The sequence below is a fragment of the Lontra canadensis genome, unplaced genomic scaffold (assembly GCF_010015895.1).
Source record: "Lontra canadensis isolate GAN:19392208 unplaced genomic scaffold, GSC_riverotter_1.0 scaffold20, whole genome shotgun sequence".
Classification (NCBI taxonomy): domain Eukaryota; kingdom Metazoa; phylum Chordata; class Mammalia; order Carnivora; family Mustelidae; genus Lontra; species Lontra canadensis.
In genome coordinates, this window is record NW_022631014.1 from 16000557 (window position 1) to 16024589 (window position 24033).

The following is a 24033-nucleotide window of genomic DNA, read 5'->3' on the forward strand; positions in this document are numbered from 1 at the left end:
TGGGGGAACCAGGTGATGGGTATTGGGGAGGGCACATATTGCATGGAGCACTGGGTGTGGTACAAAAACAATGAATACTGTTATGCTGAAAAGAAATTTAAAAAAAAAATTTTAAAACACAATTTTAGAAGCCCTGTATCAACTAGGTAAAAACTACAAGTGATATAGACGGTTAAAAAGAAGTAATTTAAAGATGTCATGCTTAGAAAAAGAGTTATTATAATAATTTTTGCCACTTGTTTTAATACACAAAATAAATAAATAGACAATGCACTTTATTTTCAGATTTTGTCATTTTATGGATTTGAGTTTCAGTGTTGCTTGTTTAAGCTTTTTAATAGCTTCCTTAGGAATGTAACCTTTCTGTGCCACAATCTCTTCATATATGAAATGAGAACATTAACAGGTTTTAATTCTTAGGAGCTCTGATAAGCTAATTCATCTCTAAGTACCTGGAACAGTACCTGGCCCATAGTAATCATTTAGGGCACTAACTTAGCAGGACCAGCTGCTAATATAACATGGTCTCACAGCTGCCTTGGATCCAAGCATGAAAAGCAGAGGTTGAACTCTGGAGTGGTGCTGATTCCTCCCTATTTCAGAGAAAAACAACAAAAGCAAAAAAAGAGATCTAGAAGAAGGGAAAGATCTTTGTACTTCCTAACTCTGATACGGAGACCCAAGGACAGTGCAGAGTGATCCATTGTCTCCTGGGCAGAGGAGTGGGGAAGTATGGATGTGGAGTCAGTCGGGCTTGCTTTAAGGTCATGGACCCTCAACTGGGTAGAGTGAGTACCTAACCTGAATGTCTAGCCCTGGCCCTGGGACCCTTTCTTGGTTAGTCATTTATATCCTCCCCCATCTGAATGTGTCCATCTTCCCCTCTTGTCTCTGAACTCTGGGCCCCCTATTTGAGCAGGTGGTTTTTAATATATATTACAGATCATTTTTTCTCTGAGTGATGCTCTCTTTGTTTCCGACTTGAGCTAACAACCTTTCCTGTCATTGTCCTAGGCTGCTTACATGATGTGTCTATGTGTGTTTTTTCCTAATATATACATATATATTCCAACTAATCCAGAAAACAATCTGTAATTTTCACACATAACAGTTCATGATAGTAAAAATAGTATTTTCATTGTATCCTCAAACTGAAGGTTTAGTTATACAAAGTATTGAGAGTAGAAAAATATGAGCCGCCAGAAAGTCAAGGACTTTCCCCAGCACCCTTTCAACTACAGTTATGTTCAAGTACTTTATTGTACACTTCTCTTTTATTCAGTAATTTAATTTTATAGGAAACTGTAAAACCAAATGTTTTATCATTCGAGTAACTTTAAGAGAAATGGAGATTGTACTGTTTAAAGGAATCCTATGAAGGTCCATTAAGTAGATAATCTGTGTAAGAATTTGTTTTTCATAAAGTTGCATTTCATTAAAATAGTCCCAGAATTCCTATGATTTTAACTCATGTTTCAGTGTCATGAACCAAAGCATCTCATCAAGGTAGCAGCTGAATCATGGTGCCATTTTGTTGTGGGGTAAAATGGATTATAGCCTCGTAATATCCCTAATTAAGGGAGCTTTTGGACCATGCTACATTTTCCTGAAGCCACCACATCCATGTGTTGGAAGACTGTGCATTTGCGCAGGACCATCAGTTCCTAGAACTCACTTATGTATCCTAGGCCCAGTGTCTGTTTCTAGGATTTTCTATAAAAGGACATGTTGGGTGACATGTAATATTTCCAGTCTGTGACCTTTATTCTTTTCAGGGATTTGCATTGAAATTATTAGTGAAGCTAATGGAGGAGGATGAAATTTTCCATTTCCAAGGGTTATCTTGGAATGATGATTGAGTAATTATACTCTAAATACGAAATAAGGGTGTTGTGCTCATCACACTTTAATTCTTCCAGAATCCTGATCTGTTCTAAAACTCTTACAGAACGAATTTCAGATGAGTGTGATAAAGCTTGCTTTAAACTTTCACTCAGGTGGGTCACATGGGAAAAAAGAACTAGCTGGTGATAATTGAGTGACAGTTTGGCCTGGATAGAAACTATCTCCCCTAGGTTGGTTGAGTCCATGGAACTGGTGAGCACTTTGGTCCACAGAGCAGTGGAAGGGCTAGCCCAAGAGCCGCATTACAGGTGCTGCTCCTTCAGTGGCTCTAAAGCATCTCTGTGTGAACACTACTTTCTAGAGCAATGTGCAGGGATAGTGGAACATGGGGGCCTTCCAGGATGCTCTACCAGGACCTCTAAGCCTTGGGAAGCTCAGAAGGGCCCTGCAGCACAAGTTCATCCTGGGGTGGGATACATACTGTGATGGTCACAGCCCCATAAACCCCAGAAGGAAGACTATCATGCATTGGACAAAGGCTAGTCCAAGACTTAACCTCATGCAGAAAACAACAGGGCAGGGGGAGCTAGCCTTCTGAATTGCCCCGGACATCCTAGTATAGCATGGGAAAGTGACAACATAACCTGCCCGAGCAAGGATCTGGTGGCTAACCCGGGGCTTGTCAACCTCAGTGCTATTGACTTTGGAGTCAGAGAATCCTCTGTTGCAGGGCAGTCCTTTACTTCTAAGATGTGGAGCAGCACCTCCCCTCTACCCAACGTTTGCCAGTAGCACATCCCCTTACCCCCAGCTGTGACAACGAGAAATGTCTCCAGACATGGCTAAATGTCCTCTGGGGGACAGAACTCCCCCCTTTTTTAATTTTTATTTTATTTTTTAAATTAACATATAATGTATTATTTGTTTCAGGGGTACAGATCTGTGATTCATTAGTCTTAGCGCTCACCATAGCACATACCTTCCCCAATGTCCATCACCCAACCGCCCTCTCCCTCCCACCCCCCTTGCCTCCAGCAACCCTCAATTTGTTTCCTGAGTTTGAAAGTCTCTTATGGTTTGTCTCCCTCTCTGGTTTTATCTTGTTTCATTTTTCCCTCCCTTCCCCTGTGATCCTCTGTCTTGTTTCTCAAATTCCTCATATCAGAGATCATATGATACTTGTCTTTCTCTGACTTATTTTGCTTCGCATAATACCCTCTAGTTTCATCCAGGTCGTTGCAAATGGCAAGATTTCAGGTTCTTTGATGGTTGAGTAGTATTCCATTGTATACATATACCACATCTTCTTTATCCATTCATCTGTTGATGGACATCTGGGCTCTTTCCATAGTTTGGCTATTGTGGACATCAGAGCACCCCCCCCCCCTTTGAGAAGCATGGATGTGGAGTAGTAGGCTGCATTGTGAAGCCAGTGGATCATCCACATTCATAGCTCGACACTATTTGGCAGGCCATCTGGGTCTCATAGACCTCACACCTCACACTCCTGACTTGGCCTCTTCATTTTCTCTCAGTGCCACTTGATGACTGAGACCGAGGGTCCTGAGTGGAGGAGACCTCGTTACCCACTTTTCCTCTCAAGATGGCAGTTCCCTCCTCCGAGAAATGAGAATAGCAGTAGGGCCCCTGATCACTCTGAGGTCGGTTGGGGTAATGCATGTGAAGGCCTTCTCACTATAGCTCTTGTCACATTATGACCTAAATGTCTCACAGAGGTTACCATGTTGAAGTCCATAGGATTTTTGCCTTTTGCCCTCTGCTGTGTTCCTCATTTTGAGATAAGTGAACCTATCTGAGGAAAGTGTTTAGAGCCTCAAAACACCCCCTCCCAGCACATTTAAACACACACACACACACACACACACACACACACACACACACACACGCAGAATCAAATTCTCTACTTAAAAGCTGTCAGACAGCCCCACCCTCCTGTTAGCATCGCCTTTGCTCCATGTAGGTCAGTCCTGGGCAGAGTGCTTTTGAGGGACCAAGGGAGTAAGAGGGAGCTGTCGGGGGAAGATGTCATAGCACTGTAGTTAGAAGGAGGAGTAGGAGAGCTCCCTGTTATCTCTAGGGAAAGAAATCCTTTCCTCAGTCTATTCTCCTGCCTCTTTTTAATGAAAACCTCCTAGGGATACTTCTGCCTTCGACCTGGGGCTCAAGAAGCACCTGGAAGTCATGTATGTGCCACCTTGTCTGAAAGCCCTGGCAGGTTTCCCCTTGGATAATGCTCTTAGGCTTCTAAGAGGCTTGACCTTGTACTGTGAACCATTAAGGACAACATGGAAAAACAATGGTCTTGCCTGATTGTGGCCAGACCACCTATTCCCAAAGTTCTCCCATGGTGCCTGATCTGGGTGGAGATGGAGTCCCTGCTGGTTTCAGACCTCTGGGACCTCAACTCTGCAAGGCCTTTTTGGTGTCCCATTCTGGTTTACAAAGACATTTGAGCTGAGTCTGCAGCCAACCCAAGGCTTTTCTAGAGGCTCTGACTCACCCATCAGAGACTCCCTTGGACCAAAGCTCTGACATCCCTATTAAAGGGCCCTGGGTGGCCCAAAAGGGGGCCCTGAGTGATTGCCAAGTGGTAGCCACAACTTCCTTGATTCCAGGAGCCTGAACCCTGTCCAGTAACCAGCAGCAGCCATGCTCCCCTTTCCCAGCCCCATGAGTTCCCCACAGAGATAAGGGATAGAGGCCTGCAGAGATTGGTCACCTCAGCCTGCCAGAGCCTTTTAGACAGAAAGATCCAGGCTCTTTGATGTTGTCCCAGAAGACTCTGAGACTTTGCTTCAGTTAATTTTATCCCAAGGCCAGTTTGACCCTTGTCCAGGAAGTTGTTTCCTGTGGATACCAATTCTGCTCAGCACTGTGTAGATCACCAGGTTCACCTAGGGCTTCTCCTCGGGTTTTCCCAAGCCCACCTACACCCACCACACATGGCTCCTTGTTATGATCTAGCTGTGCATAATGGATGCTTCAGGGTCAGTCGACAGCTGACTTGCCTCTGAGGTGAAATTCCGGGACTTCACGACGCTCCTTCCTCCTTCTGGAGCCAGGCTTTCTTGAGGCCTCACAAAGTATGTCCTCATGCTGTGGTCTGCCTGAGGGAAGGTAGGACGAGATGCTCACTGGGGCTACTCATGTTCTCAGAATGGTCATTATTAAAATGCTTCCAAATGGAGTTTCTTAGTATTAAATCTCTCAACAAAAATAACAGCCACCATGGGAATGTTTGGCTGTCCAGCAGTCGATATCGGGCCTAAATTTTGACTAATTGGTGACTGATGGCTTTAATCCTGTAAACCAGATGTGCTCTAATTTTCTTTTCCATGTCATTTTCTTCCCAGTTTTACCAATTTGAGGAAATTTTAATAGCCCCCAATCACTCGAGGGTCTCAGAAGTATAAGAGTGTAATTTGGAGGACAGTGTAAGGCACAAGAAATGAGTTCACCCTTGGCTCTGCCTGCCTATGCCTGGCCTTGTCCTGACACATGCTGAGGTGACTGCTGAGGTGATAGCGAGCCTCCTGGAAGCCACCTGCCTCTGAGGCCCAGGAAGGCTGGCAGGTCACTCCCAAAGCAGGCCGCTCCCTGCATCCACACCATTGCTGGCTGTGGAACCTGTGGCTGCTGTCTGCCCACCAGCCCTGAAGTGTTCCCTCACTTGCCTTCCCGAGTGGAGGCCCAGGCCTACCCCAGACTGAGGATCCTGAGGTGTTGGCTCTGTCTCCAGACCCAGCTGTCTCAACCTTTCATGTCTCTCCATCCCTGAGGTCCTCTGTTATGACTTAACAGATCCCAACTTGATGTCTTTAGAATCCTTTGTCTTGACTTCCCTGAGGGCCTGTGGGGGCAAGTTACTAGGCCCCAACCCTGTATCATCTCTCCCTTGTACTTGTGAATGCAGTGACTTCACACTAGCAAAGGTGTTTCAGCTTGTGGAGCATGTGGTTACAAGCAGAATTCACAGCCAGCCATAACCAACTGATGTTTTCCTCCAGTCATGATGTGTGTGTCAGGAGTAGGTTGAAGACTTCTCTCGTTTAGCTAAGAGTTTACCAATTTTTAACAAGTAGTCACCAAAAACCAAAAGCTCATCTAGTAAGTCTGTTTAAAAGATGATTAGTAATCAGGGGTGCCTGGGTGGCTCAGTGGGTTAAAGCCTCTGACTTCAGCTCAGGTCATGATCTCAGAGTCCTGGGATCGATCCCCGCATCGGGCTGTCTGCTCTGCGGGGAGCCTGCTTCCTCCTCTTCTCTCTCTGCCTGCCTCTCTGCCTACTTGTGATCTCTGTCTGTCAAATAAATAAATAAAAATCTTTAAAAAAAAAAGATGATTAGTAATCATAGATGAGTTTATCTCCCTCCATTCTGAGAATGAGTCTGTGATCACATGACCTGTTTCAAATGGATGGTCTCTATGTCCACCTTTTCCTTGTCTCTGGAGAGTCCTGATAGAAATCTCAAGGGTTCTTTTTCCACATCACAAAGTCTAGGATGTAGAATTTTATTGTATTCCCCCAAAAGGGACTGTGTAGACACTTGGTCTACAATAAGGGGTTGTCCCATTTGGCACACTCACCACCCCTCCAGTCATCTGTTGCCTCACACCTCCACCAGAGAAGGTAAAGTCTCTGCCACTGAGAACAAAGGTCCAGGCAGCATCTTCTCTTTGCATAATTGAAGGATTACTAGAAGGAAAGACAGGAGGGTCAAGTCAGTGTGGTTGGGAACCTGGGGTTGGCAGGTGAGCTCTTGGATGGGGTCCCCATGGCCGTCCCCCGGACCATTTTGGTAGTTCCTCCCAGCTGACTTCCTACTTCTACTGCTCCCCAGTCCGTGTGGCGTCGTTCCTACCTTGGGACCTGAATGGTTGCTGCGCCTGTTCCTCTGCAGAATACAGGCCCCCAGACTGTTCTCATGGCTGGTGCTCTTATCATTCTGTCCTCAGGGAGATTGTCCCGGCCACCCAACCACACACACTTCTCTCCTCCTGCTCTGGTTTCTTCATGACACCTACTGCTATCTCAAATTATTCTGTTTACTTTTTCATTGATTCTCACAGCCACAGCTCTGACTCAACCCTCCTCCACGCGCTAGATCTGCAGACTTCAAATAGGGCCTGGTATACAGTAGGTGCTCAGTACACCCTGATCTAGAGTACAGAATCATACTAACTAACATGTGTAGGACACATACAGTTGCCGAAAGAGCTTTTCAAGTGTCATCCCATTTACTGTTGTGGTTTCTTTTCTGCCCACTTCTCACTTAACTGAGGGCCTTGGGAGTGAGAATGAGGTGTGTAATTCTCTCACAACACTAGAGGCTTCAAACTTAGCATGTACCAGTACTCCTCTTAGATGACAGTAGTCATGTTCCACATATGTGTTTATTTTTTGCGTTTTTTACTTTACATCATGAGCATTTTCCTGATTGTTCTTATTTATAATTGCTGAACCACAGCAGGGTGGTGTTGTAGCTAACAGTGTCCTCACTTGGTGCAGGGAGGAACTGAGGAAAGAAGGAAGCTGTGGGGGCTTATTTAGCCATGTTGACCTGATATCAACATTGCTCTACTTTGTCTCTCCATCCACTAGAAGGTTCAGAGAAAGAGCTGGAAATGGGTACTATTAACCCACTTCTCCTATCTGCTTCCTTCCCACCTCAAAGCCTCGCCCTTACACACACACATAGCTCGTACCACAAACCAGGGATCCCACTGTCAGACACCTCTGTATGACCCTATAGTATTCCAAAGGATGAGCTGGAACTTTCTTGGGTCAAGTTCAAATTATTTCTACTCACACACTTCCTCACTTCCTGTGACCCAAGTTATGCTTTACAAATCATGTGATGGTTGCTACCTTGAGTATTTTCTCTTGTGAGGAAGTGATTCCAGCCACATCCCATGGTTGACATCCTAGGACCACTGCCTTGGAAATCCACTCTCTCATATTTGCCCAAGCACATGGATGGGATCCTCTGGGGAAAATGACATGGAGCCTGTATTTCACCAGAAATCTCTCTGGGCCATCCTCTAGTTTATCCTTATATCCACATGCAGTCCACAATTGTAATTCTTTGCCAATTAAAGCTACTTTTTCCTCACATATTTTGGACCTGGCTGTTGTAGCTAGTCAGTTGGATCTGGCTTAAAAGATATCCCAAACCAGCTATATTATATTCAACATTTTAAACTTACTAGATTTAATGGCCAGAAACTGATATAATTATGGACAGTTTTAAGCAATAAGGGCATTTTTATTGCCCCACAGAGATATGAGAGAATTGGCTGGCCTAAAATGAAGGAAGTAGAAGTGAATAATTTTCTTCTAGAAAATAATCGTGTCTTATGGGATGAAAAGGGAAAACAAGTCCTCAGCATATTATTTCCATGGCCCCTGGATTTATAGGTGCAGGCAGCAGTCTGGGCAGGAGAGGAGAACTGAGGTGTCAGGCTAGACTTGGGAGCATACAGACCCCTAGGAGAAGGAAAGAAAGGTCAACAGAAAGAAAAAAATCCTCCCACACTGGTGTGTTCTCACTAAAGCCATCTGATAATTCACATGTTTGCCTACCACCCATCCTCCTTTGATGGCTGCTTTTCCAAATCTGGAAGTGTCAGCTGAGAGGAGAGTGCTTCCCACGTTGACCCTAGCTCCAGAGGCTGTAGCCTTAAATACTGCAGGCCCAGCTATTCCTCCTAGGAGCTGGGGCTGGCTCCCGTCATGCCGGAATGCCAGCCTCTTATTACTCACAGTAGACGTCAACTCCTACCTTCCTTGGTTGAATGCTGGCTCTGTCTCTGTTGAGCGTTCCTCCAGCCAGACACTGATAGGGTGAGGCAGAGGGCAGCATGGTGATTAGGGCAGGGGGAGCAATGGAATCAGCCAGACCTGGTCTCCATCCCAGCTCCACTACAGACCAGCAACCTCACCCCCACCTCAAATGTGGGATCATAGACCTTTCTCATAGGGCCATTGGGAGGAGAACAGGAGATAATAGTCTACAGTGGCAGCCCAGAAAACTCATAACTCACTTCCCATCACCAGCAAGGACAGACCTCCACCCATGGATGCAAGGAGGGATGCACAAAAGCCTTCTGGTAGCCAGGCAGTGAAGGCAATCACCAAATGAGTGATGGTCTCCAAATCAGGAGCCATTTATCAGACAGGACACATGACCTACAGAGTCCTCCCGGCAACACCTGGAACCCCAGTTCTGTCTTAGGAGAGATACTCTGTGGTCCCTGCTCCCACTGGAAATGATGGGAGTCCACAACAGCAATGGTGGGAAGCAGGGTATCATACGATTCAGAAGGGGTGGGGTGCACAGCGGCACGGAACCGGCAAGCCTTTACACCGGATCACCAGCATGTAGGCGGAGGAGCTCGAAGTGCAACCACACTCCCTCAGTCAGTCACTTACTACTATTGCCCAGCCCAGCAGCCAACTCCAGCCATGCAGGGTATTCAGCAGCACATGTGAGGATGGAGCGGTCTCTTGGGAAGAACAGTCAGGGGTCTTGAAGTTGGGGAGACTGGGTCCTATCCCAGTGCCAGTGCTTGCTAGCCATGTGACCCTGGATAAGTCACAGAAGCCCTGCTAGCCTCCATTTCCCCTTCTGGGGGAAGTGAGCATACTAAGATTTATTTTTCAAGGTTGTTCAAGTCTCTCCTTTCTTGACCCAAATTCCAAGACCATTCTACTCCTGGGCCTTTTAGGTCTTACAAAGGTGAATCCCAGCAGTTCCTACCTGAAACCCAAGACTTGTGAGCCTTGCCTGTGCACACCTACCAATGTCCTGCAACGCACTCCCCCCAACCCCAGTTCTTGAGTACTCAACATGGAACCTCATTGGGTGCCCTTGAATGAGAGGTGGTCAGCCATTTTCTTCCTCTTCTGCCCCAGCCTTCTTCAACTTGAGGAATGAATACCTTCTGGCTGTCACCATTCTCTGGGCCTTGATGCCGCTAAACTGCGAATGAAAGCTAAATTGTGCTTCCTGTGGAGCGTAGACGAATCCCTCCATAGCGGTCAGTCTGGACACACAGATGGTACTGTGTAGGCTCCCGTACCATTCAGGCTTAGCTTAAGACCTCCGGCACCATCCAGAGAGCCTGAGTCCATGGGAATCTGGGGCAAATCTAGGTGAGCAAGGCTCTGCCAGGAGGTCTGCCTCATCTGCAAGCCCTCTCTTCCCTGGAGATGCCCCGGTGTAGGTTGTAGCTAGAACCCCTTACCCCTTAGTGATCAATCAGCAGATCCACTTACAGGAATCACCTCTAGATTCCTTCCAGTCATCCCTTCCTGCTTACTAGTCTGAAGGGGCCTCACTTGCTTTTATTGAGGGGCATAAACTTTTTAAACAGACTCCAGGGAAGTCCTGTGTGCCATGAGGCCACTGAAAGCTGCATGAGATTTGCTCCATTTTACCCCAGATTTACTCAGCATCATGGAAGGTATGATGAGCGTACGGGCCTGGGTGCAGAGCAGCGTGTGTTAATATGGCCTTGCTTGAATGTGCATGTGGGAGGCAGGAGCCTGGCAGTAGCTCAATAAGTTTCTGGAGAGGCCCACAGCGAACACCGCCACACCAGGCTGAAAGTAGGGGAGGAACTGCCAGATCCCCTCATACCTTCCAGAGGTTCTTCCCCAGATTCCATCCTGGTGTCTGATGGCAAGGGGAAAGCCTGCCTCCCTTTGCATTTGGTAAAATGGCTATGAAGTCACCTAAAAATCTCTGCTGAGAGAAGACCAAGTATCTGTTAAGAGAACAAAATAAAGGGGCTCGGCAGATGGGTTTATTTTTGAAATTTAAACTCTCTGAAGTAGGGTTGTCATAGTTACCTGCCTGTTTTTACTTGTATTTGTGAGATCTGAAGGGCACGGAATTAAAACAAACCTCCCCTGTGTGAAGTGTGTGTCTATAATAACAAGCACCAGGGAGCACCTGGGCTGGCTCCCCATGGCCTGTTTCATCTCCTGGATTTTTCTAGTCTCTGAGCGTTGCCTGGGCCTGTCTGGAGGCCTCTCTGGTTAGAAAACCAAAGCTACCTTGGCTTCATTTTGCCACACACATTCAGGATCGCTGAAGACACAGGCAGATGTTATGACACACTCATAAACCCCACAGGCTGCCCAAGCCTGACTCAGTTGCAGCTACATAGCTCCCCATTTCCCCAGAAACCATCTCTAAATAGAGAAGCTCACCCTGGAACATTTATGAGCTTCACAAGGATGATGCTGTGAGTCATGTTCATGAACGTGAATTCATTATATACCACCATGATAGAAAATTAAAGTACATTCTCATTCACACCTTTTTTATGGCCTTAGATCAGGAGTGTAGGCACCAGGCCTGACTTTGTCCCTCTGTGGCCCCTGTGCCCTGGGCAAGCCACTGTCCTCCCTGTTGTCACAGCCTCACCTGCCCAATGAAAGGACTGGGTGACTTCAGTGTCCTGACATGGGCGGGGGGTGGAGGGGGGAGACACAGAAGAGGACTTTTCTGTGGGTTTGCCTTTGGGAAGATGAAATCCAGAAAGGAGCCAAGCCTAAGTTTGTCCTATAGGTTGTGTAAAGCCACTACCTTAGAGTTTGTGAGCCTGGTAGGGCATTTGAAGGTTGATTCTGCAGGACACTTGCCTCTCCTTTCAATGTTGTAGTTATGCCCAGTGATGCACGAATGCTGATCGACACACATCACATTCAAGTGATGGTAGCAGGTAGAATAAGTCGTGTATTGGCCCAAAGTGTGTTACCTGTTTTTTAATATATATCCTCAATTAAACAGCAGTGGAGGAATATTCTTTCCAAGTTGCTCTTAATTCTAAGCTCCAATTCCCAACTTTTTTTCTGATCTTTTTCTTAAACATCCCATGTTTGGAGCAATCCTGTCTACCAAGAGAATGGCATGTATTTAGTATAATTCGTGTTTCCATTTTGACTGATTTTAGCCACACAGTTACGAGTCAGATGTCTCAGCGTGAGATAATGACTGGTACTCCATATTCAGCAGGTACATTTTTAATCATAATGAGGAGGAATGTGAGGCAGGCGTGACTTTTCTCAGGAAGTGTACGGCATTTGGAAATAATGAAATCCACTTGTGGACTCTTGGAGGTCCAGGAACCTCGGCTATAGTACATTATTGGAAAATAAAATTGAGTTTGTTTGTCTTGGCTTATGGGAATTAGCTGAGTGCTAGTAATGAAAATAGTAATTGCAGGGAGAAATATTATGTTTACACTCTTTGCCAATCTCCTCTTACATTATTTATTTTCTTAAAACGAGTCCTTGCAATGCTCTTTCTTGACGACTCTAATCATGGTCATGAGAAGTTCTTCCACAGTGGCTGAGCCAGAAATTCAGGATCATGGAGGACAAGTATCACTTCTACCTCACTGACATTTTTCTGTGGGTCTCACTGTGCACAGAACATTCTCTGCTTTGTAAGACAAAAGAGAAAGAGTAGGACGGCTCTTGAACAGACCCACAATTTGGGTTTCAAAAAAGCTTAAGTACTGAGAACATAGAAGGTTCAGGGCCACACTGTGTGGTAGGTACTGTGGAATGTTTCTAAAGTAGGGTTGGTTCCCATCTTAATTTATAACTCTCAGTGGCCTGAGAAGACCCCAAACTTTGGGAGAAAGGAATTATTCACTCCTAAGGATCATCTTGAAGCCACTGGAAATCCTAATATTGCCAGCTTGACTAATTACAGGAAATGGGTAATCACAGGACAAAATAACTTAGCAGGGTAAATGAAAACTCGAAAATCATCTGGACCTTACTTCGATGTCATTCTAAAGACCCAATCAGACCTAGACACCAAGTAATGCACAAATGCTTTCCCTACTGTTTTTTCATTTCCCTGTCGCAGGACATCTTGGTTCCTTTCACTTTTTAGTGATTATGAATAAAGCTGCTAAAGACTTTTGGAATAAAAGTTCTTGTGCAAACGTTAAGTTTTCAGTGTACTTGGGTGAATTACCTAAGAGTGGCCATATGGTAAGACCACATTTATTATAAGAAAGTGCCAAACTGTCTTCCAAACTGCTGTACCATTTTGCATTCCAGCCAGCAACGAATGGGAGTTTCTGCTGCTCTGCTTCCTGGCCAGCATTTGTTGATGTTAGTTTTCTGAATGTTAGACATTCTGATAAGGATGTAGTGGTATTGCTTTGTGGTTTTAGTTTGTATTTCCCTAATAACACACGTGCTCCTTTGCCACCCATAAGACTTTCTTTGGTGAAGTATCTGGGCAGATTTTCTGCCCATTTTTAACGATCCAGCGAGTTGTTTTTCTGCTGAGTTTTAAAGTTCTTTTTACATTGTGGATAAAAGTCCTTTATCAGATATGTGATTTGCCAATATTTTCTCCCAATCTGTGCTTATCTTACTCTCTTACCAGTATTTTACAAAGAGCATATAGTTTTTAATATTGGTAAAATCCAATTTGTCAATTTTTTTTCAGGGATTGTGCTTTTGTTTTCAGTCTAAAAATTCATCAATGAAGCTAACATCACATAGATTCTCTCCTATATTTTCTTCTACACGTTTTATAGTTTTACATTTTATACATTCAGATATATGATTTGTTTTGAATTGTGTTTTTTTTTTTTTTTTTATCATGAAAAAATTGTATTTAGATTTAGCCAGCTGGACTCAGTTTAGATGATCCCAATTTTGTTGGCAACATCCAAAGCATCATAGTCAGGGGCCAGCCGAATGAATTGTGTTTTATTTAAAGTATAAAATAGGTGCCTAGGTTCATGTTTTCACATATAGGCATTCTTTGTTGTAGCACTATTTGTTCTAAAGACTATCTTTCCCCCATTCAGTTACCTTTGCGCGTTTGTCAAAATGTTGATAGTATTTGTGTGAGGCTATTGCTGGGCGATCACTTCTGTTTGACTCTATGTCTTTCCCTCTGCCAATACCATGCCATCATGGTTACTGTACCTATATAGTAAATCTTAAAACTGTGTAGTGTGGTTTCTCCAAATTTATTGTTTTTTTTTTTTTTTTTTTGAAAATTGTTTTAGTTACTCTAGTTCCATTGCCTTTCCATACAAATTGAGAATCAGCTGGTCTATTGCTACATAAAATCCTTCTGGGAGGGGTGCCTAGGTGGCTCAATTAGTTAAGATTCTGACTCTTGATTTTTGGCTCAGGTCATGATATCTGGGTCCTGGCATCAAGCCCTACATTGGGCTCTGTCCTGCGTATGGAGTCTGCTTGGGATTCTCTCTCCCCCTCCCCACCCCACATGCTCTCTCTCTCTCTCTCAAAAAAAAAAAAAAAAAATTCTTCTGGGATTTTGGGAGAGAATATCTTTACTATATTGAGTCTTCCAATTCATGAACATAACATATCCATTTATTTAGTTTTTTTCTTTCTTCAGCATTTTGTAGTTTTTAGCATATAGATCCTGACCTATTTTGTTGGATTAATACCTTTGAAATTTATTAGAACTTGCTTTATAACACAATATGTGGTATATTTTGAAAACTTCCCGTGTACTCTTGAAAAGAATATATATTCTTAAGTTGTTAGATGAGTTTTTCCTTATATATCAATTAGGTCAGGTCTGTCAATCTTGTATAAAAATTCTGTATCCAGGGGCACCTGAGTGGCTCAGTCGGTTAAACGTCTGCCTTTGGCTCAGGTCATGATCCAGGGATCCTGGGATGGAGCTCCGCATTGGGCTCCCCGCTGAGCCTCTGCTTCTCCCTTTCCTACTCCCCCTGCTTGTGTACTCTCTCCCTCTCTCTCTCTGTGTCAAATAAATAAATAAAATATTAAAAACAAAAACCAAACACACAAAAACCAAAATAAAGTCTGCATTCCTTCTGATTTTTGTCTGCATGTTCCTGGGAGAGATTGAAAGTACCCCATATAATTATGGTATCTAATGCTCATATTGGTTTCATCATTTTTTAAAATTTATTTTTAGACGGGTTTTTAAGTACATTTAGAATTTAGACTTGGTGTACATATCCCTGGTCAGTTGATTTATTTATAAATACGAAATATCCGTCTTTACCTGTAGTTATGATCATTGGCTTAAAGTCTACCTTAACTGATATTAGCTACACAAACTTTCTTTGGCTAGTATTTGTGTAGCATCTTTTTTCATTCTTTTTTTTTTTTTTACGATTTTATTTATTTGTTTGACACAGAGAGATCACAAGTAGGCAGAGAGGCAGGCAGAGAGAGAGGAGGAAGCAGGCTCTCTGCTGAGCAGAGACCGAGATGCGGGGCTCGATCCCAGGACCCTGAGACCATGACCTGAGCTGAAGGCAGAGGCTTAACCTACTGAGTCACCCAGGTGACCCTAGTTTTTCATTCTTTACCCTCCATTTGTTCTGTGCCCTTATATCTAAAAAGGTGCATTTCTCATAAGCAGCATGTAGTTATGTTGTGTTCTTTTTTATATCCAGACTGCAAATCTTAGTCTTTTACTTGTAGTATTTGTTAAATTTACACTTAATGTACATGTTGATAATACCTGGACTTATGTGTACCACATTACTCTTATTTCTGTTCCTTTTTCCTTTCCTCTTTGAGTTTCAGTTTGTCGTGCTCTTCTTTCTCTGGTTTCTTAACATGAAAGTTTGGATTATTAATTTGAACCTTTTTTCAGGTTTAATGTTAAGTATTTAGTTCTATAAATTTCTCCTTAACCACTGCTTTAGCAGCATCCCATAGATTTAGATATATCGTCATTTTTACCAAGTTAAAATATTTTATTTAAGTTTTATTAAGTTAAAATATTTTCTAATTTTTAAATTTTCCTTGGGAAAATGATCTTTGGGTTATAGGAATAAGTTTAATTTTCAAGGGATTTGAGATATTCCTATTATCTTTATTGATTTCTAGTTTATGATCAAAAATATAATTTATATGATTTCAATTCTTTTATATGAGTTAAGATTTGTTTTATGATTCAGAGTGTTATGTAGATTGGTGAATGTTCCTGAGTTCTTGGGAAAAAAATATATATTATGTTATTGATGGGTTTAGTGCTCTACCAATGTCAATGGTAGCTGTCAATACCAGTTAGCTGATGGTGTGGTTCAACTCTTCTGTATCCTTGCTGATCTTTTTTTTCTGCTCATTCTGTCTATTACTATGAAAGTAGGTTTGAAGCATCCAACTGCAGTTGTAGACTTACTTGTTTTTCCTTTCACTTGTATCAGTTTTGCTTTGTGTATTTTTAATTATATTGCTAAATGAGTAAAAAAAAAATAGTTCTATCTTCTTGATGATAAACCTTTTTATCAAAATGTTATGTCCTTTGATAATTTATCCTTGATAATTTTTTTGTTCTGAAGTCTTCTTTGATATTAATGTAGTCATTCTGGTTTTTTTTTTTTTTAAGATTTTATTTATTTATTTGACAGAGATCACAAGTAGGCAGAGAGGCAGGCAGAGAGAGAGGAGGAAGCAGGCTCCCCGCGGAGCAGAGAGCCGGATGCGGGGCTCGATCCCAGGACCCTGGGATCATGACCTGAGCCGAAGGCAGAGGCTTTAACCCACTGAGCCACCCAGGCGCCCCTGGTTTTCTTTTGATTCATGTTTGCATGGTATATCTGTTTTCATCCTTTTACTTTTTACCAACCTATCTCACTCTATTTGAGTTAAGATTCTTGTAGACAGCATATAGTTGGGTCATTTTTTTTGTCATGTAGAAAAAAAATTTTTTTTTGCTGCATTTGGATCATTTACATTTATTTAATGTAATTCTTGATTTGTTTTTATTTGTTTATCCCCTCAGTTTTCATTTTTTTCTTTCCTGATTTCTTTTAAGCTATTTTTGTCTTTATATTTTAACATGTCAAATGTTAAAATGTCAAAATGTTTTAACATTTTGTCTATTGTATTTATTAAGATTTCTGTACGTTTTCTTTTATGATTGTATTTTTTACTATCTCTGTATAAGTTTTGTTAGTGGTTGCTATTGGGATTATAAAAGACTTGACTTTTCACAATCTACTTATAATCAGTATTTTACAACTTCAATTATAATATAGAAACCTTACCATCTTATAGATTACTCTGTTCTCCCCCCTTTATGTTTCATTTCTCTTATATCTACATTGGACAATATTATATGTTCATCTTTCCTACTGTCAAATGTATTTTGAAGAAAGGGAATAGTCTGTTATGTTTACCCAGATAATTACCATTTCTGTTGCTCTTCTTTCATTCCTATGTTCCAAGTTTCCTTCTGGTGTTATTTCCTTTCTCTCTGAAGAGGTTTTTGCTTTTTTTTTGTTTTTTTTTTTTTAAGTTTATTTATTTATTTTCAAATAATCTCTACCCCCAAGATGGGGCTCAGACTCACAACTCCAAAATCAAGAGTCACGTGCTTTTATGACTGAGCCAGCCAGGTGCCCCTGAAGGGTTTCCTTTAGTGATTCTTTTAGAGAACTTACGCTTCCATTAGTTTTCCTTCACCTGAGAATATCTTTATTTTACCTAATTCCTGAATGATATTTTTGCGAGATATAGAATTCTAGTTTGATACCTACTTTCTTTAAGCAATTTAAAAATATTATGTCAGTCTTTTCTGACCTCAGTGTGATGAGAAATCCACAGTAATTCAAATCAGCGTTCCCCTATAGGTAATGTATCTTTTTTTTTTTTTTTTTCCCTGCCTGCTTTCACAATTCTTCCTTTGCCCTCAGCAAATTTGATTATGATGTGTTGGATATGGATCCTTTGGGTTTATCTTTTTTGAGAGCCTCTCACTTTTTTTTTTTTTTTGGACTATGTACATTTATGTCTTTTATCACACTTGAAATAGTTTTAGCTATGATTTCTTCAAATACTTCTCATCCATTCATGCCCTACCCTCTCATTCTGGAACTCCAGTGGTACAAACCTTTTGTTATTGCTCCACAGATCCCTGAGGCTCTTTTTGTGTTTTCAAACTTTCCCCCCACCTCTGGTTGCTCTGATTGGATCATTTCTATTTATCTGCCTCTTTCCATTATGCAAATTTCATTATACTAATGAATCCATTTGGCACGGTTTTTAAAAATGTAGGGTTATATTTTTACCTCTAAATTTTTGTTTGGTTCTCCTTTATATCTTCTAATTTTTTACATTCTATTCTAGTACTTTAATACTATTCTAATACTTGTTTTAAGAGTGTTACATTCTATTTTAATACTTGTTTCAAGAGCATTAGTGATTGCTTGTTTTAGCATTTTTACAAGACTTTAAAGTTTTTGTCAGATAATTCCAACATCTGTGTCATCCTGTTATTTATTTTGTATTGTCTTTTCTCATGTGAGTTGAGATTTTCATGGTTGGTTGGATGCTGAGCAATTCTGGATTTTATCTTGGCTATTTTAATATTATATTATGAGACAATGTGCCTACTTGGAACCCTACAGAGAATATTGATACTTTAACTCGAGCAAGCAATTATGTTGGTTATGATCAGGCTGCAGATTAGAATAGCAATTTCAATGTTACATCAGTTTCTCAGCATTTGGGTCTATCTTGTGTGTCTCTCCTCTAGGGGTCAGTCTGGGGTCTGGACAGAGGTTTATTAGCTCAGTTCCCTAAGTTTTTGGTATGCCATTTGGATCAGTTCCATGCATGCATGAGCCTATGAGTTTATAAACAATTTTATGGTGTTTTTTGTTTTTTGTTTTTTTTTCTCAAGCTCTTCCTGATTTGTTATCTCCCCAATACTTTACTGGTTTCTTGAATCTCCCATTTTTTGTCTGGCCATAAATTGCTCACTTACTGCCATGTCTGGGCTAAACATTGGTGAGAATAGAGCAGAGGGAGAGGGCAGTTTTGGCTGGGGCCCCTGTCACTGGCTGCTGTTGCTGTTGTCGCTGCCTCCACAGAATTGCCTGGGGCCTGGGATAAAAGAACTGAAGGAAAGGAGAGGGGGGACAAACCTGGAGGGTTTTATCTGTTCTCTGTTAGCTTTTGGGAGTTTCCTTTCCCATTCTTCAAGCCTGGTTTCCCCTGAGCTCTCTCTTCTGCCCCATAGTGCTGACTTCAAGCCAGGCTATACTGGAGGGAGAGAAGTGGTCAACTCTACACCAATTTAGTGGTGCTTTGAATTCACTTCATTTCTCCAGTCTACCTGTTGCTGTTCACTTTTCAGTGTTCCCAAATAGCTGTGCTGCGCACTCTGTTCAGGTTTTATAACTGCATTTAGAGGGAGAAAAAGGGTGGCATGTGTTTTTTTGGTCTCACCCAGAACTAGAACCTCTGATTTATTTACAATATTTATCTTCTGATTAACTCATCTTTATATACAGGACAACTGATATTGTTAATAAGAGTTTAGTTAAGGGGCACCTGGGTGGATCAGTCAGTTGAACATCTGACTCTTGGTTTTGGCTCAGCTGGTGATCTCAGGATTGCTGAGACTGAGCCCCACTTTGGGCTCCTCACTCAGTGGGGAGTCTGCTGGACATTCTCTCCCTCTGCCCCTCCCCTTACTCCTGCACATTCTCTAAAATAAATAAATCTTTAAAAAAAAATAATGAGTTCAGTTAAATGGCCGAATCACATAGTTTTTAAAGAATTCTTTTGGCATCGTTTATGGCTACATTTATGTCAGCCACACATGATGCTGTTTTGATCTCTTCCTTTCATCACTTCATTCTCATGTAGTTTTCTATTTGTACCTTCTAACTCACCTTGGGTCTTGTTATTTCTTTGCAGCTTGTTGGGTAATTGCCTTGGAGCACAGCCTCTACACATAGTCCCACAGTAGGGCTGGTCAGGGCAGTGGTTGTGGACATAGCTCAACTGAGTTGTGTGTTGCACAGTTTTTAGAAAAATCAGGTGGGACACCTCCCTGAAGACCCCTGTAGTGTAAGTTTGTGCTTACTTTAGACCTAATTTAACTAAGCTGATGTTTTCAAATAGCAGCCTTTGAACTCATCAAGTTGGGTATAATTTCAGGACAAATTTACATGCAGGCCTTTTAAGATGTAAATCTTTGCAGAAATCACACCTGATGCAGTTGACCTTGGCAGCTGGTCGCTGGCACACTCAGAAGGTGGGATAGGATCTCAGTGGAGGTACAAACTCACATGAAATTCAGAGTCTGTATTAAGGTCTAATTAACCCCTATGACCTTCGTATCACCATGAGTGATTATGAAATGTTCAGCTCTTGAGAAAGGATAATCCAGCCCTGGTCACAATGATCAAATGGAAAGACCACTTAAGCACTGGGGGGCAGCTGAGGCCAGCCTGGCTCCAGCTTCATGGTGGGGTTAGGATTGGGCTCCAGGTGTACCTCTGTTTTGCCCTCCTAATGATCTCATCTATAAAATATCCTACATGCTTACCTTGCAAGGTGAATAAATAAAAGTAGATGAGAAAATTGACAGAAGACTGCAGAGCCTTCTGAAAGGTAAAGTACCATGCAAATGTTTATTATACATTTTTTTTAATAACAAAGACAAAAATAGGACACAGAAGTTGAATTAAGAGGAGCAAGTCTAATACTAGCATCAAGGTTCATTCCTAAAGCCTTCTCTTCTTGCCTCACAGACATGGACTTCTATGGAGGGCTTTATGAGGTTGTCTCTGGAAGCCCAGGTTGGGTCCACTCCCATCTAGACCTTTCCATCCCTGTGAGTGTATGATTCAGCTCACAGGAGCCAGAGAGTCAGAGCTTCCCATGTGTTTTTGCTGTTCCTCCCAGGACTATGACAATGAGCCAGGTCCCACTCCCCAGGATACTCAGGAAGGGGTATGTGCCCTGATTTGGTTATTAGTGCTTCTCCCCTCAGCTCCTCCACCCCCCACGTCTCCAGGCACCTAGAACTGATTCTTTTGTCCATATGAAAGAGGTTGTGTTGGGTTCAAGGCCCCAAGGAGTCTTGTCTCTAACAACTGGAAGTTCATTCACCATCATTTGCTCTAACTCAGCAGTTTAGGCTTCCAGAACACAAACTCTCCTGAGGGACCCACAGGACGCTCCCCACCCTGAAGTGGCCTATCTCCAGCCCCAAAGGACTCCCTCCAGCTCACTACCCCCAGAGGTCACCACTATCTGCCTCTAATGCTCTGGTCAGCAGTGCCCTGGGGGTAGGACTTCGGGCTGCTCCCTACCACCACCAGGAGCCTGAGACCCAGGGTGCCCATCCAATGGGGCCTGAGTCAGGAATGGGATGGGCCAGCCAACCACTTTTTTCTCCCTCCTTTGTAGGTCACATCTAATGAGAAGCACCTGGAGAGCCTCAAGGATTCGGGCGGCCTTCTGCAGGCTCTGGAGTGGCTGGCCCCAGCTGGGGGGTAAGTAGGCCCAGGAGGAGCAGTGCAGAGTTTACTGGGCTTCCCCACATCCCAGGACCCAGACCTTCCAGCCTGCCATTGCCAGTGTGTGAGGGGCTGCTGTGCCCCTGCACTCCCCCCGGGAATTCCCACTGTGCTGGTGGTGGGAGTTTGGGGAGGTCAACAGCGGGAGGGAGAAAAGTAGAATGTTCTAGTCCTGTGGGGGAGGCATAGTCCCATCTGTAGGGAAGAGAGCTGAGGAGGGATGCCGGGAGTAGGGGGATGTGATGAGATGAACCTTACCAGGAAGGTGTGGCCAGTCCGTGCACACATGGTTCCACTGTCACCACCTCGCAGGGGTTTGGGCAGGGCTGGGGCAGGACTGACAGCACAGTCTATTTTCCTTGGCCATGTCTTCGGGGAAAACTGGGAACCTGTGCACCAGACTGTTTGACACCCAGAAGTTGACAGTGAGGTGAGCCTCCTAGTCCTCAGCTCTCCACTCTGTATGTGCAGTATGTCCTAGAAGTGAGCTTCACAGCCTGGGGCTGCCCTGTCGCCCGGGAGCACGTCACACACTGTGAAGGTGGGAACCGGGATCTCAGTGAAGTAAGGGCTGCAGGAAGGGTTCATCCCACGGTGACACCACCCATGCACACCGCCTAAACTTGAGAGGTGGTAGCAGGTGGGGGTGGGGTGGGCAGGGCTTACAAGTTGTTACACTAGAACTGAGTTGTTAATGCCAAGTGACCAAAGGAAAAATCATGGAAGCAGGAGCAAAGTGACCCAGGCATCCATCCTGCAGTCAGACCATGTTGATGGCTGCTCACTGTGCATAACAGTACCAGAGCTGGGCTTGTGTCAGGCCACTGTCCCCAGAGCTGAGGGAAGTGGTAGGGGCTACAGTGCCCTGAACTTAAGCTGCTCTCTGGGTCCTGGGGAGAAGGAGCCACATCCTAAGGGGTACCGGGCCATCACTGGGCACACAAGACATGGAATGGGTGCTAGTGTTTCCTGGTGGTTGGTTTTCAGAACCACGGTGTTCTCTGAATTCGGCTTCCTGGTGTTTTGTACTTTTTCTTCCAATTAATACTTCCTCAGTATTAATTGGAAGAAAAAGTACATGGCTGGGACATTGCTGAGAAGCAGTCTGTGGAGAAGGGATGCTATCTCCTAGACTATCCCAGTCCCTCTCAAGTTTAAGCCAAAGAGGTAGGTTATCTGTGGTTTCTCTGAGGTGAGGGGGTGAGGAACAGGCTGGCTTTGAGGGGGCTCCTCCTCGCTCTGCTGGGTCCCTGTGGGGTAAGGAATGGACAGTGATTCCCCAAGCTGGGCCACAGGCTGGGCTCTCAGTTGACACAGCCGGGATCAGGCAGAGCTCAAACACCACAGTCCTGTCCACTGTGACCCACCTCTTACGCAGCACCCCCACCCCTGGTTATTGGCCAGAGCTCTATCTCTGTGTGTAGTCAGGAGTCTGTCATGAGCCAATTTTATACTTCAAGGTAGTGCTGTCTGTCCTCCTTTTCCTTGCTAACAGTTGTGAAGGCACAGGTTTAAATGTGTCTCAGATTGCTCCAGTGGCAAATTTTTCATGTTAAGCTCGATTGCGCATCCACACACATGAGAGTAAGAAACTCAGAGCCTCCAGGCTGACTGGCCCGGAAGCGGCAATATGGAGCAGGGAGAGCCAGTGTCTGAAGCAGGTCTGGATCTTGGCCCTCGTGCTCAAGTCAGCTGTAGGCCGGCTCTCTGGGCAGGCCCGTCGCAGGACCTGGGCTAGGCAGGGGCTGGCTGCTGACTTGCCCTTACAGCTCAGTGTCAGGTGGGGGGACCAGGGGGCTGAAGGGTTCTCACCTTGAGGCCCTGAAGCCTGAGTGTCCTGTTCCTGCGCCTCAAGGTGATACGCAGGGCTGGCCCATCAGGTACTCCAGTATGAGAGGCTGGCCCCTTTGGAAGAGGGCACATTTTGCCCTGGAGGTGGCTAAGTGTTTTTGCTCTGATTTTTCTCACAGTTCGTCTGCTGACAGTGTGGTGGCTTCCTTGGCCCTGGAAATCCTGCAAGCTGTTGGACATTAGGCAAGAAGGCACTGGGCACAAGCCTGCTCTGCAGCACCCACCCTTGGCTGTGCACACTCACCACATCACCGCCCGTAGCTCTGGACCTAATAAAGTTGGCTGAACCAGAACCTTCCGGTTGAGGTGTTCTCACTCACCCTGCGCGCCGGGAAACCCACTGAGAACAGAGTGGTTCCTTCATTCCTGAGGGATGCGTCTAGAAGCCATGGGTTTGCTGGCTGTTCTGAGAATGTGCTTTCCTGCTCTGTTGTGTGCTAGGTAGCCTCCACAAAAGTCTATGCTAATCAGGGAGATGAGAAGCCACAGTCCTCGGCCTGCGGTGTCTGGACATCTCTCCAGAGAAGATTTAAAAGACAGGACTAGGTGTGAATGCTCCCCCAGCTACAGCTCCAGAGCAAGCCTCTGAAAGCTAGTTTTAGTTTCGTCTTCCCACTTTTACCTCTGGCTTTTCATTTCAGGGACAAACTGAATCCAAGAATCCTGGGAAGGGCTGGGCAAAGCTCCACCAACAGGCAGGCAGTGCGGTTTGCCGAAAGGATGCAAAATGCTTTAGAAATCCCAGCGTCCTTGAAGGTCTGCCCATTTAGGTGTTGGGATCAGGGCTATGGCCGGGTGGGTGTGTGTGTGTGGGGGGGGGTTCTACTTTGATGCTAACTCCTGCCAATTACCCCCTTACCCTTAGAACCTTCTCAGCTTCTTCCTATGTTCCCTCACACATATGCTCTTAAACCTTCTACGTATGTAAGAAGCCCGTGGAAATATTCGGTGGACATTGCAGAAAGGTGCTGGGGCTGTGGTAGTGAGGCAGGC

The 24033-nt window shown here is 44.1% G+C and overlaps 1 protein-coding gene across 1 annotated transcript in view; it reads left to right on the forward strand.

The window, feature by feature from the left end:
* Positions 1 to 23313, forward strand: part of ULK4 (unc-51 like kinase 4) — a 583110-nt gene extending 559797 nt beyond the window's left edge. Inside the window, exons 36-37 of the mRNA XM_032861108.1 lie at positions 21080 to 21165; positions 23160 to 23313. Of these exons, the coding sequence (XP_032716999.1) occupies positions 21080 to 21165; positions 23160 to 23223 (150 nt within the window). The 3' untranslated portion in view covers positions 23224 to 23313. The remainder of the gene's footprint in view (positions 1 to 21079; positions 21166 to 23159) is intronic.
* The last annotated feature ends 720 nt before the right edge of the window (positions 23314 to 24033 follow it).